Here is a 13,617-nt window from a genome sequence, read left to right on the forward strand (position 1 = left end):
TCCTTTGAGTTGCTTTTTTTTGTATTGTCTGTTATTCTGGCCCTGACCTTTTAAAAGAGTCCCAAAACACAAAAGTAAGACGATAGGTACCATCTCTGGGGAAGGATGGGGTATTGCATGTCTCGTTGCCGATTGTCGAGGGTCTGCTGGGATTGTTGAGGTCACCCGAAAGGACACTTTCATCAGGTGATGATGGGAGCCAATCAGAAAATGGCAACTGCTACTGTAAGCTGTTATTGTTTCATGCCTGTAAAAATTGCCCTTAGTGCTAGACTTTAGAAACGTTAAGTGGTTCCTATTGTCTCGAGAGTTGGACTAATGTTGTGTATCTAAGAATCAAGAGCCACTGGATAATATGGTAAAAACAGCTCATCTTAGGCTAGGTGCTTCAAAAACAAACCCTGACTAAATCATGTCTGGCCAGGATTGTAAACCAGCAGCAGTTTAATTTGAGTTTCTCCCATGGGGGATTAGCTTTGGTTTTTCCTCACACAAGCGTCCCAAAGGGCAAACCAAATTATTTCAAAGCATTGGAGTAATTGTTTCCAAAATGCATTGTATGAAAAAAAAATTCAAAGAAATGAAACACTAATAGAACACAATAAAATGAATGTAGGTTTTGAAGAGACACTTGTGGATTTGAACCGCGAGGAAGGCTGTGGCTGTGTGTGTGTGTGTGTGTGTGTGTGTGTGTGTGTGTGTGTGTGTGTGTGTGTGTGTGTGTGTGTGTGTGTGTGTGTGTGTGTGTGTGTGTGTGTGGTGACTATCCCTACACAGAGTCAGTTTTGGGTTTGATGGCTGTTGAAACCTTGAAACCTGTAGATCGCAAAGCTCTAAGCTCTGTTCATCATATCAAAACCAGTGTCGAACGCTCTGTTTGGCGAAATGTGCGGTGTTTTGGTTGTTTTAGAGACATCACTCCTCTCCTAGGTTGTTTTGATCAGTGACATGAGAGAGAAATACAAGCCTGTTCCTCTTTTAAGTTTAATGTTCGCCTGACTGTGATTATCTCTGTCTTGTACTAGCTCTCTCCCACCCATCTCCCTCCCTCTCTTTCTTTCTTTTTTTCTTTCTCTCCATCTGTCCATCCTCCTCGTCTATCCTCTTCCCCCTCTGATGAATAGAGAGGCAGTGCTTTTAAAGTAAGGGAGAAAGAAAACACCAAGGAGAGAGATAGAAGGACATATTTTCATGTCTTGCAGCAGGGTTCCTCTCCCGAGGAGAAGTGAGAATAAAGATTTTTCGACACCCTCGCACGATGAAATGCCCGTAGTGTGTGATTTCTGGTGATTTTTGCTGGAAAACAGACACCGGCTGTTAAATCACAGTGATGAACACTCACTAACCGGCTATAAGTCAAACCTTGTACCCCCAGTATTTAATTGATTAGCCACACAGTGTAATAGCAGATTGCAGACCGCCTTTTTCTGTCTGAACAGAAAAGGATTTCTCTACGAATTGAACCAATAAGTTGCTGTTATAATGGCTCATGTTGTTTGGTCCATGTGTACTAGATAGCACCGACGGCCAATCATGTTGGATCGCTGTTGGAATTTTGGTCAAACAACATTTGAACAAATCATGTATCATGTTTTATGCACTGGTTGATTAGAATGCAAGATGTGTTGGTGTTGTCCATGCAGTGAGTGTGTGTGTGTTGACATACATAAGATAACTTTTATTGCTATGTCAACACAGTTGATTGGAATTTGTCTTAGTGCCACACAGGTTAAAATAAGGCAATACACGCACAGTACATAAAAGACATAATGTTTAATGTTTAATACACTATCATTAACATCCTGATAGAAGGCTAGGGTCCCTCATTCTTATTTTTTTAACCAGGTGACGCAAAATCAGAGGAGACGACAAATAAGGAGGCCCGGGAGGAGAAACCAGAGGAGGACAACGACTATCACCGTAGCGATGAACAGGTATGGCTCTACCAATCACGTGCATTTAACCACGGTAGCACCACATAACAGGTCTTATGGGGACGGGATGTTTGTAGGTTCAATCCCCAACGAAATGTGAGCTTCCTAACTTCTCCTGATGAACTATTAACTGCTTTAGGGGAAGCCATTACTGGTTTTTCAACAATTTCCCAGTTCTCATTTAGGTTAATTCTCCTTTGAAAGTACCAACTTGTGTTGCTTTTTATTTGTTCTCGACCAAAGCATCCAATCCATCAATAAGCCCCTACCCCCAGCACAGTTGCTAAAACAACTTTTTAAACCAATAGGAAGCATGAAAACTTGACTTCAAATTACCAAACAGACCCTTCAAACCTTTTTCATTACATTTTACCACTTCAATTCCAAGTAAGTCTGGTAGAGTTTAGTTTTCGGTTGTTAAAATTGAGATGTGTCATACCTTTTGGTAATTGCATTGGAACAGCCAGGTCTATAATGTAGATAAAGGCTTATCTAGCAACTGTTAATATTCTTATTAGGGGTATTGTGCGTCTTATATCTGAATTCAAATGTCGATAATCCTTGTTTTGTTTTTTTTGGCACACTCTGGCCTTCCGTCATGCTTTTTGAATAAAAGGTGCTCCCTTAAAGAAGCTGTCAACGGCAGCCTATCGGCTCGCTTCCTACCTGCATGGAAAGACATCAATGTCTGGTGGGGGTCGAAGGTCATTCAGCCGCCCGGTGAAACGGGTTCAGAATACATAATGGTACCACTGCAGTGGGCAGAATGACAGAGAGGGAGGAGGTGTGGGGGAGTCTGAGGCTTGGTGCATAGAGATGTGAGTGAAGCATGTTGTTGACCACAGTTCTAACACTTAAGAAGAAGAAGAGGATCCCCTTTTTTAAAGGGGATTTTAAAGGGAGAAGAATTGACTCAGAGTAGATAGAATGGATGTAATAGACATGTGGAGGAGAGATGAGAAAAGAGGAGGAGATGGGAGAGAGAGAGAGGAGGTGATGGTGGGAGAGAGTAGGTGATGGTTGGAGAGAGGGGACGATGGTGGGAGAGATGAGGTGATTTTGGGAGAGAGGAGGAGATGGTGGGAAATAAGAGGAGATGGTGGGAAAGAGGAGTAGATGGTGGGAGAGAGGAAGGGCTGGTGGGAGAGAGGAGGAGATGGTTGCGGCTGGTTGGTTAGAGCATGGAGCTCACTCTACATGCATTCATGCTATACATGTTAGTGCACGTGCACTTCCCTCGGTAACTTCCCTCATTGTGCATGACAGATTCTTCCTCTAGGCAGACCTTGGAGGATGGCCTAAAGGGGGAGGTGAATGTGGGTGGTTATATGAGTATAACGAGTATGCTAATGTAATTCACACACATCACAAAATGATGCCTTCAATGTAAAGAGGCCCCGCTGTTGGTGAAAAAAAACTGCTAAAATGAGTCTCTATAAAGTGGGACATACAGTATTTCACGGTATAATATTTAAGCTGAACAACACATTTGCATAAGTAACTGACTCACTGGCTCAACTGGAGAGAAAGAATCAGTCAAGTTAAGAGGGGAGGCTTACAGTTTAGAAAAGAGGAGGAGGAGAAGACTGAGAGAAGGGGAAATGTGTGTCAGAGGAGGCAGCATGGGAGAAACAGAAGAGATCAGGCCTCCAGCAGCTAGGTCGTATGGTACTGGCCGATGTCTAGAACCTGACACTAGAGTTACCAGAATCCTCAGTGGCTGTGTGTACCCCCTAGCGGCCGACCTTACAGCACACCACCCTGAGGCTGTGGTAGAGAGAGATAGCTTGAAACTCTAACCATTGCCTCATTTATTGCAATGTATGTATACTGATAAACGATATTGCCCTTCGTTACCTCTCCTATTCATTTTTAAACTGCTTTGGCAATTAAAGTGTTTTCATTGCCAATAAAGCTATTTTGAATTAAATTGAGAGAGGGATGAAGAGAGAGAGATGGATGGGGTGAAGTAAGAGTAATGTTGAGAGGGATGGGTAAGAGAACAAGGGCCTAGAGAGACAGACAGAAAGATGAGTGGTAAGTGGAAAGACAAATGGAGAGAGAGTGAATGAGAGAGGGTTGAGGGTGAGATGGAGAGAGAAAGACACAGGGGGGGGTGGGGGGAGCTGGGAAAGATGCATGGAGAGAAGAAATAGAGCTAATGAGAGCACCGTCCCGGTCGGAAGAAAATAGCCAGGAGAAGGTCAAAGACACCAAGGTCATAGAGAAATCCCATCAGCCAATCACCAACCTGCTCTACCATTTCCGTGGTAACACATTCTGAAATAACCCAGAGATATCTGAATAGTCAGTCGTGTATAGGGAATCGGAAATTACTTTCAATTTGGATATTTCAATCCCTAACATACATTCTAATCAAATTTGTCTTGTTAATCACATCTGGATTATGATAACACACGCACGCATGCACGCACGCATGCACGCACGCAACAAAGCTTTTATTGACATTAAGGGGGAATTCACAGCAATCTGCGTGGTGAGTGGTGGTGCTGAGTGCTGAGTGGTGGTGTCCCCCATGCACAGAACATACACATCGACAGTGATGTTATGCTGTATGGATTCAAAGTGATGTCTGTGCGACTCAACATACATGAGCTTGATCAATGTCTAGAGAGTTTGCATCTGTCAATGCTTATTTTCAAGTATTTACTTACATGTGTGTGTTTCTGTATATGTGTGCAGGTAAGCATCTGTCTGGAGTGTAACAGCAGTAAGCTGCGGGGGCTGAAGAGGAAGTGGATCCGCTGCTCGGCTCAGGCCACCGTCCTGCACCTCAAGAAGTTCATCGCCAAGAAGCTCAACCTCACCTCCTTCAACGAGGTACAGCGCCCCCTGGTGGCCGCAAGGCACACCACACGCTTCTGGAATTCCTCATGCCACCTGCCCATTTGCTAGGGTCCATCGCAGTCCTAATCTAGCTGTAGCAAGGTGTCCTTACCCCTACCTGCTTCTTAATGAGTGTCTGCACTCTCTGTTTTGGATATATGTGTCTGCTACGAATGACTTAATTAATCAAATTCGAAACGGAAAAACTGAATCTTTTACCCATACAGACATCAAATTCAAGATCAGTTCACACACAAGCCACACATGGATACACACCCTTATAAACCACACCCGCACCACATACACCCAGCCCTTGTTAGTGTGTCAACCCAGTAGCGTTAACATTCTGTCATGTCTCCGTCAAAACAGCACATACTGAGTGTGAGCTTGTGTGTCTGTATGTGTGTTTTTGTCTGAATAGCTCTGTCTGTATGTGTGTATGTATGCATGTGTAGCTCTCTGTGTTGTGTGTCTGTGTGTGTACCCCTCTGTGTGGTGTGGGTTTAAAGCTCTCTATGGGTGGAGCTAACCCATGATGTCTGCTATTCTCTTTATCTGACATCATTGAGAAGAGTGTGGGGGGAGGTGTTTGTGGGTGGCTAGGGAGGGAGGGTGGTCTTCCATAACACAACTAAGACAGAATAAACCAAACAATACACAAACCTCTATTGTCACTCTATTGTCATCCTGTTTGTAGAGCACTGATGTGAGACTTGCATGTGTTATGTTTACACGCACACACCCACTAACAACCTGCCTATGCGTTAGCGGGACCACAGGTTCTGGTCTGGACCTGGTGGTGCTCCAGAAAGACTCCACCAGGACACTTTCACTTTCTCTTCCTGAGCCTACCATTCTTACTTCTTCTTTTGTTCCTCTCTTCCACCACTGTCTCCTTTATTCTCTTTTGATCGACCTCTGTTATTTATTCCTCTCTCCCCCTTTCTAATCCACCCTGTGTCTTCACCTCAAGGTATTGTTAGACCCTCTATCTTTCTTTCTTTCTTTCTTTCTGCTCTTTCTTACTTAAACCTCATCCAACTTAATTAACATGTCTAAATGCCCAACACTATAAATGTCTTAATAAAGTTACTAATTTACTATGTAAGTCATTTAGCAGGCATTTTTGGATATTTGTGGATATTCTTACATATCATTAAGGAGCAGGTAGGACTTAAGGGTATCTTGCTCAAGGATGACTTCAAGAAGACTGTGGACTTTTGGGACTGAATCCAGAACCTAACTAATGGTTAAATAATGATGTTTTTGTGTCCCTCGCAGCTGGACATTTTATGCAATGAGGAGATCCTGGGCAAGGACCACACTTTGAAATTTGTTGTTGTGACAAGATGGAGATTTAAGGTACTGATTGATCAAATATTTTATTCATTGATCTGTCGCTCGAGAGCCAGACCGCAGTGATTCACTTAGCCACTCCAGTGTGATGGGAATATTGATCTGTTTAACACCATAAGAAAGGGGTTCCAGTAAAATGTTCACAGTGAATATATATATTTTTTTGTACTATGTCATAGATTTGACATTACTATGTCAAATTATAATATTTGGTGTTTATTTACATGCCTCTAGACTTGAAATAGACTTGAGTTCTGTACGATGCGTTAAAGCGAGCGAAAAGCCCCTCGACATTTTGCTTAGTATTCTTTTCCCCGTTAAAAACAATTTAATTCTATTTCTCTTTTGGGCCGAACTACAAACATGAGCTGAAGTTTGCACTTCGAGCTTTGTATGTACCGAAATACTAATTTACTCTTCATTTTGTAGCAGTGTACCAAGACAAATTCCTTGTGTGTTAATTCCTAATGTGTTAACTTACTTGTCTTATGAACAGATTGTGCTACATTGTCTGTAGATGTGTGCGTATAGATATTTATTGACATTTATAAGCAGGTGTCGTGTCAAACTTCATATATTATCTTTTAGCTAACAGACAACTTAAGCTAACAGACAAATTGGTGTAAAGTGTGTAAAAATTAGGGCTGGACAATGATTAAAAGTTTTAATCGCGATTAATTGAATAGTACGCAAAATGAATTTCAGTGCCCTACTGACAAATAAAGTAGTATCATAGTATTGGTGAGTTAACTCGCGATTAATCACTTTAAAAATTATTTTTTAAATCTACTCCAATTTAAGTTAAATTTGATTATCAAATGGAATGACACATTATCATTCATACCAAATGTCTAAGTAAACACTAGACCAAGTGATCTTGAGGAAGTTTTATTGACTCACTCAGTGTGGGTTGAATATGAAACTTACGGAATGCCACAGATTTGGGAATTGTAAACAGGCAGTTAATTAGTACAATTGTAAACCAACAGTTACTACTAGTGTAGTTAAATTTAAATAAGTAGCGCCACATATTTGGGAATTGTAAACAGGCTTCACTTACTGCAAGTGTAATAATGTAAAGTAAAAAAAATATTTCTGGTATGAATGTTGACATTCTGTGGGCAAAACCTTTCAAAATCAAAGTGAAAAAAAAAGAGAAGAGCGAACGTGCATTAATGCATCAATTTGTATTAATCATGTTAAAATAAGATTGCGTTAACACGTAATTAATGCGTTAACTTGCCCAGCCCTAGTCAAAATTCAAAAGTTATTATAAAGCTTTGATGAATACTTGATTCTGATTGGTGGTCAGTAATGCCTCATTTCCACTGAGTGGTGTGGTACGGTTCGGTGTGGTACGGTGCGGTTCTATTGGTTCTATACGGTTGGTTCTATACGGTTCTATATGGTTTTATTATTCGGCGGCGGTGCTGAGCCGTACCTATTTTTTGGTACTCCTTCGTTTGGGTAGCATGCGATCTGAAAGGGTGCCGAAATGGTGGAGCTACACGCTGTCCTTTGATTGATCGACAGAATCGGCACTTCCGTGCGACAGGGGATACAAAAAGCAAACTTCCAAACTTTGAATCTAACAGGCAATTTTTTAATTAGCAGAAGCGATACAATCTTTTTAAAATTAATACAGAAAATGTTGTTATATTTGTGTAGACCCCTCTGCTTTGCGTCAGGGTGCTGCATCACCACGCCAGGGTTTATTTTGCAGTAATAACAGTCAGAGAGAGAGACCGACCCACTTTATTAACCAATTGTTTATGTGACAATAATGCCCTAAACAAAAGGTATAATGGGATTGATCATTTCAGAGCCATGCTGAGTCCTTTTCCATTTATCTCACCAGAAATCTCCGCTCCTTCTCCACTACAGACCGAAGATGGACCTGCTGTAGCCAGGACTCCCGGCTCTTTGGTTTGATTTCTGATGTATTTTTTACTGTGTTTTGTTTTGTTGTTCGACAGCGGGGTCTGGGTAAGACTGTTTTGGCTAACGCGTGTCGCCGATGGGATCATTTTTCTTTTTGTACTGAGACGATGAAACCCGCGGGGGGAGAGAGAGACCAACCGTGGTGAGAAAATCCACACCAGCAGAACTAGAGCTGAATGAGGAGGAGTCAACACGACAAACTAACAAAATACGCCGACCTCCAGCACACACTGCTCTCCTGGAAGCTTCTGGAACTAAGATAAACTTTTTTTTGTTTTTTTTGTTGAATTGTGTGTTCGCTATGTCCTAGATATGTGAACGGAAAAAAAAAACTTGCCGCTGGAGAGAGAGCATATATTTATACTTTTGTACAGACGAGATACATGGAGCCGTGAATATATTGGTGCTCTGTTTACACACAAACAAACAAACAAACGAGATGTCGGTGAGGGGGTTGGGGGGCGTAACCCATTTCTTATTTTTTAGGAGAAGGGAAGGAGGATGTTTTTGATACAAGGTAGGTTTCCCCCAAAATAACTAGTCACATCAGAGCATCGATAAAGTTATATCACAAGATGTAATTTTTCTTAAGTTGTTTATTAAACCATGTCTGTTTTCATTTTTTATTTTATTTGCTTTTTATTTACTTTTGGGTTCTTCAGATTGTCAAATTGTGAATAGGCTGACTTTTTTTTGTGTAGTAAATTATGTTCTATATATAGATATTGTACATAAAATGTCATTACAAGAGCGCAAGAGAGAGAGAGAGACTTTAGACTGTTAAAAGATGGGATTCCAGAAGTGCTATCTATACGTTGGGCCACATGTATGTAGTCTGGCTTTAAAAAAAATAGGTTCACAAAGACCCACTATCCGTATCAGAATATATAAATCTACATCTTTATTTTGTCTGAAGAAGGCACAAAAAATGTATATCAAATCCTCCATTCTATGTGTATTCGGGGCCTACGTATGCTTTTATTTTGGTAAATTGCTGTTATGTCCCGTTTTCAGCTAGAACCAGAAATCAAACCTTCAGTACCCCACATTCAGTCATCCATCCCTCCCAACTCAAATACTTTTTCATTCAACATGCTGTTATTTTTATTTTTAACAAAGTGCATAAAACAGTCATAAACAGCTCCCAGGAAAACACTTGGACAAATGGCAGGGCCTTAGTCGAAGCATGGAATCAAGTTCTTTTAAATTATTATTTTATTAATGTACATGTCTTAATAACTCATCCATCTGCTGTCAAACAATCAAAAACATCTCTGGGACACAGAAGATATAGCTGACGCTATTGCTAGAAGCTTATTATTAGCTTGCCTCTTCTAGAACATACTGGTCTTATCGCGACAGAAACTGGTTCCGTCTACCAACTTCCTTCATTGCAAATTTAAGTCAAAAAAATATTTATTGGGAATACCAGCATATAAGGTGTTAATGTGAAAATATGATTCAAGGTAATTTACAAATAACTCTTCAAAATTTATGAACAAAATCAGATGTTCCACAGGGGACCGAGTCATTTTCAAATAGTTTTGATACACAATTGTATAAAAAAATTACGGCTATTTTGCCATTTGGTGCTCATGCGTGTATGTAATACCCTTGAAAGAGTCCACAACTGTCTGACATTAACTGTGACCTCAGCAAAGCCATTGAAGCAGATCTTGAGCTTTCTGAGTCATTTCCACCCTGTTTCAACCCCACTTCTCTGATAACCAACACTTTGCTGGCCATTTTAACTTGTGTTATACTATGGCCATTCCCACCCTTTTCCTTGCTATGATCTTAACCACCCTCCGATCATCCCTTTCTCATTCACAACTGGAAGTATCACTATCCCCCACCCTATCCCATAATGTGGTCAACTCCACCCAATTCCCTTCTATGATCACAACCACCCACCACCCTATCCCTTAATCTGGTTACCACATAGCAATTCCCAATTGTGATAACTAACGCCCTATCCCCTAATGTGGTCATCACCACCCTATTCACTACTCTGATCACCACCACCCACCACCCTATGCCATAATGGGGTCATCACCACCCTAATCACTACTGTGATCCCCATCACCCTATCCCGTAATGTGGTCATCCCCACCCTATTCAGTAATGTGATCACCATCGACCCACAACCTATCCCATAATGTGGTCATCCCCTCCCTATTCACTACTGTGATCACCGACACCCTATCCCGTAATGTGGTTATCACCTTCCTTTTCCCTATGAGGTCCTCTCCACCCTTAACCCTGGTTATTCAGATGGTCTTATTGTCGTTTCAACCAATGTATTGTTTCGGTAGAGGTTTCATTCCTTTTCCCTTCTAAAACAAGCTACATGTTTGATTTGAGTGGGAATGGAAAGTTTTGCCTCGGTCACCAAGGCAACCAACGTGTTGTGGAAAAGCCCACTTTCTCCATCGATTCACTGTGTTTGTTCTTTGTTTGAGGTGCTTCTGTGAGGTGAAATAAGTTGTTTGATATGTTTCAGGTGCTAACGGTGTATTAACTCTCCTGAGACACAACAGAATCTATTACAGGAAGACTATGGAACATTATCGACTGTTTTATTTTTATGAAAGAAAAATGTGTGAAAACCCGATCAAATACTTTGTGATTTTTGTCATGATCAGCTTGACCAAAACGCCTTTTGTTTTTGATTGTAATATTTTCAGAAGAATAATAACCATAACCATAATTATTAATTATTGTTTATTATTATTATTATTATTTGGTTATCTTGAGATCCCGGCTTGCATATAATCTCATCCTAGGTTCCTAGGTCCAATTCTAAATTAGCAGGAAATGTGTTGGTAACACAGTTAAAACCCATCCCATCCCTAGCCCATCTAATGACAATAATGCAATCTCATGGTAGATTCACATAGTTCCCATGACAACCCTTTATTGTCCTGTTCCCTATTCTCATTGCGTTCATTTTGGCAGCATCTTAACCTACAAAGTGGGTCCCAGAGGGGTTAGTACCACCGCGTCCTTGGGTCTTGGGACGGCATACAGAATAATTTACTGGAAAATCCTCCCACATCCCTACAGCGCTGGAGAATAATCCGACCAACCCAAAATATCTCTCAATGTTAAATTCCTCTAACCCTTGTCTAAGCCATGCCATGGTTTGACATGGTTTGATCGGGTCCTTCTAATTTAAGACCTTAGGCATAACATATTTACCAAAGGACTGCAGAAGACCACGATGCATTAAAAAGTTTGGTACATAAACATCACACAGCATCACTGTCAAACATTGGGGTTTTTGTTCAGAATACATCTGAACACACAATTGCCCCCCTGCAGCCGCTGAGATGCTACCCTTACTCACTAACATCCCCAACAGTCACGTTATGTGTTGGCATGACGCCGGAGTGTTTGCATATTCAGGTAACTTTTTTTTAAGTCATGTTTATCTTTTTTTTTAATGCGTTTTAAGAGTCGTGTTTTTCGGGGGCGTTGCCACGGTGATCTTAAAGCTGGGCGTCTGGGTGGAGATTCTCGTCTGTTCCTTTCCCATGGTGCTCAACTGTGGTGCTAACATCTTCTGACCTGACACTTTTCTAAATACTCTAGTAAAATATATTCAGGGAGAGAAAATGTGAGTCTTCCCTTTCTTTGTGAACAGTGAGTAATTACATAAAACACAGGTACTGCACAGGTGTTTTATTTAAATGCATTGTGGAACCCAACTAAGTGGTCTTGAACAGTACGGGTGCTTTGAAGGTGTGTGTTCAAGTACCGGTAGTTCCTGTAGGCACTAGGTCACAGCATTTTAAGTAGAAAGGCAGTGGCATGCGGGCTTCACGGGCTGCTGCACACGCAGTTATCTGAACGTGTGTGTGTGTGTGTGTGTGTGTGTGTGTGTGTGTGTGTGTGTGTGTGTGTGTGTGTGTGTGTGTGTGTGTGTGTGTGTGTGTGTGTGTGTGTGTGTGTGTGTGTGTGTGTGTGTGTGTGGCGAGGATTAAATAGAAAACAGAAATGTGGGTTAGCAGAGGTCAGCTTGATAGTACGACGGCACTAAAACTCCAGAAGTCCATCTTGAAGCTTGCTCTTTAAACAATCTGCACTACTCTGCAATACACAACATCACTGTTGGCTTTCGCGAGACACTGTGTTGCAGGCTAGCCTTTAGGCAATGTTAGCATTCGGGACACATGTTCTCTGTAGAGAGGAGAGCTGTAAGTGATGTGCTACACTAATCTATGCTTTAGTGTTTTGAGACTGATTTGCTCCCCTCCCCAGTGATCTTTATTTTGGCACGCCCCCATGAGCCATAACAAACGACTTCTGTAAATGTGTCCACTTTAGTATTATTTATTGAAGCTGTAAAATATTACAAGCTTGTGTTTTGTTTAAAAACATATTTCTTTCCCACATGTTTATTTTGTTGTATACTTTATTCTCTCCATCAATCTCAATTCTATTTTGAAACGGGCTACTGTACTCATGCACATGTTCTTTTGAAATTTTGGAATTTATAACAAAAAACATTCATGTTATTTTTCTTGTTTGTGCTCACATCTACTCAACATTTGTCAGTGTAACAACCACACAACAGGTTTGCTAATATTTGAATCGAAGGAAAAGTGAAACACAAAATACATCTCTTCAATCTGGCAAAGTTCATTTGTATTTACAAAGATTTTATTTTGAATAATGTGCAATATGTGTTTCTCAGACAGTTCCTGATTTCACTGTACAGCTCAAACTGTTGTTTTATTTCCAGTCGATTCCTCAGGTCACACACCCTGCCTTCTGTTAGGCAACCAGGGAATCTCAGAATTTACACTAATGCATCGCAAACACAAAACGACTGGACTTTTCTACGCTTTCCGTCTCTTCTTTCGGGTTCTTATGACAGATTTTCCTTTCAGACTTTGTTTGTTTCTTGTTTTTGTTGTTTATTTTTCTTGGTGAATGCAGGCACTTATTCAGGTGTCCATTTTCCTTTCCCGCCTTTTTTTTATGAATGTTATTTATTGCACATGTAATGAAATGTTTTTTTCATTGCCACATATAAGTCAAGGAGTTTGGGGTCGAGACCGGGGTTTGAATTTCTTACGTAGAAAAATTACGTAGGCTTTTGTCAAAACCTAAGTGTGTATTTCATCAATAAATGCCTTTTTTAAAATGTTATCAGTGCACTGCTGTTTCATGTTTGTCAGACAAGTTGGTGTGTACTTTCAACACTTTGCTTGGTCAAAAATGGAGTAACAAAGGTGATTTCTGCGGTGGCAGTATTAACATGCTTTGTCGAATGGATACATATTAGTAGGGAATTGTTAATTTTCTTGTTATCTTATGAAATTATTCACAGCAGCAGTTGGCTCCGTACTGGTCACAACGTTCAGAAACTGCATAACACCACAACACCCTATACAAAAGGAGTCTGTGTTCATCTGGAAATTGACATTTAAGTGTTTGTATAGGCTGCTGAATTCGTGCTGATTTCTGCAGGTCTTGCAACCGGTTTGTCATGAAATATATAGAGCTAGACACAATTTTACTTACAAGTTTA

The 13,617-nt window shown here is 40.8% G+C and overlaps 1 protein-coding gene across 1 annotated transcript in view; it reads left to right on the plus strand.

The window, feature by feature from the left end:
- Window positions 1-13,139, plus strand: part of pcgf3 (polycomb group ring finger 3) — a 50,799-nt gene extending 37,660 nt beyond the window's left edge. The window contains exons 7-10 of the mRNA XM_084469969.1: window positions 1,846-1,934; window positions 4,638-4,775; window positions 6,063-6,143; window positions 7,996-13,139. Of these exons, the coding sequence (XP_084326095.1) occupies window positions 1,846-1,934; window positions 4,638-4,775; window positions 6,063-6,143; window positions 7,996-8,043 (356 nt within the window). The 3' untranslated portion in view covers window positions 8,044-13,139. The remainder of the gene's footprint in view (window positions 1-1,845; window positions 1,935-4,637; window positions 4,776-6,062; window positions 6,144-7,995) is intronic.
- Window positions 13,140-13,617: the final 478 nt, after the last annotated feature.

Source organism: Micromesistius poutassou, assembly GCF_964030765.1.
Source record: "Micromesistius poutassou genome assembly, chromosome: 6".
Classification (NCBI taxonomy): domain Eukaryota; kingdom Metazoa; phylum Chordata; class Actinopteri; order Gadiformes; family Gadidae; genus Micromesistius; species Micromesistius poutassou.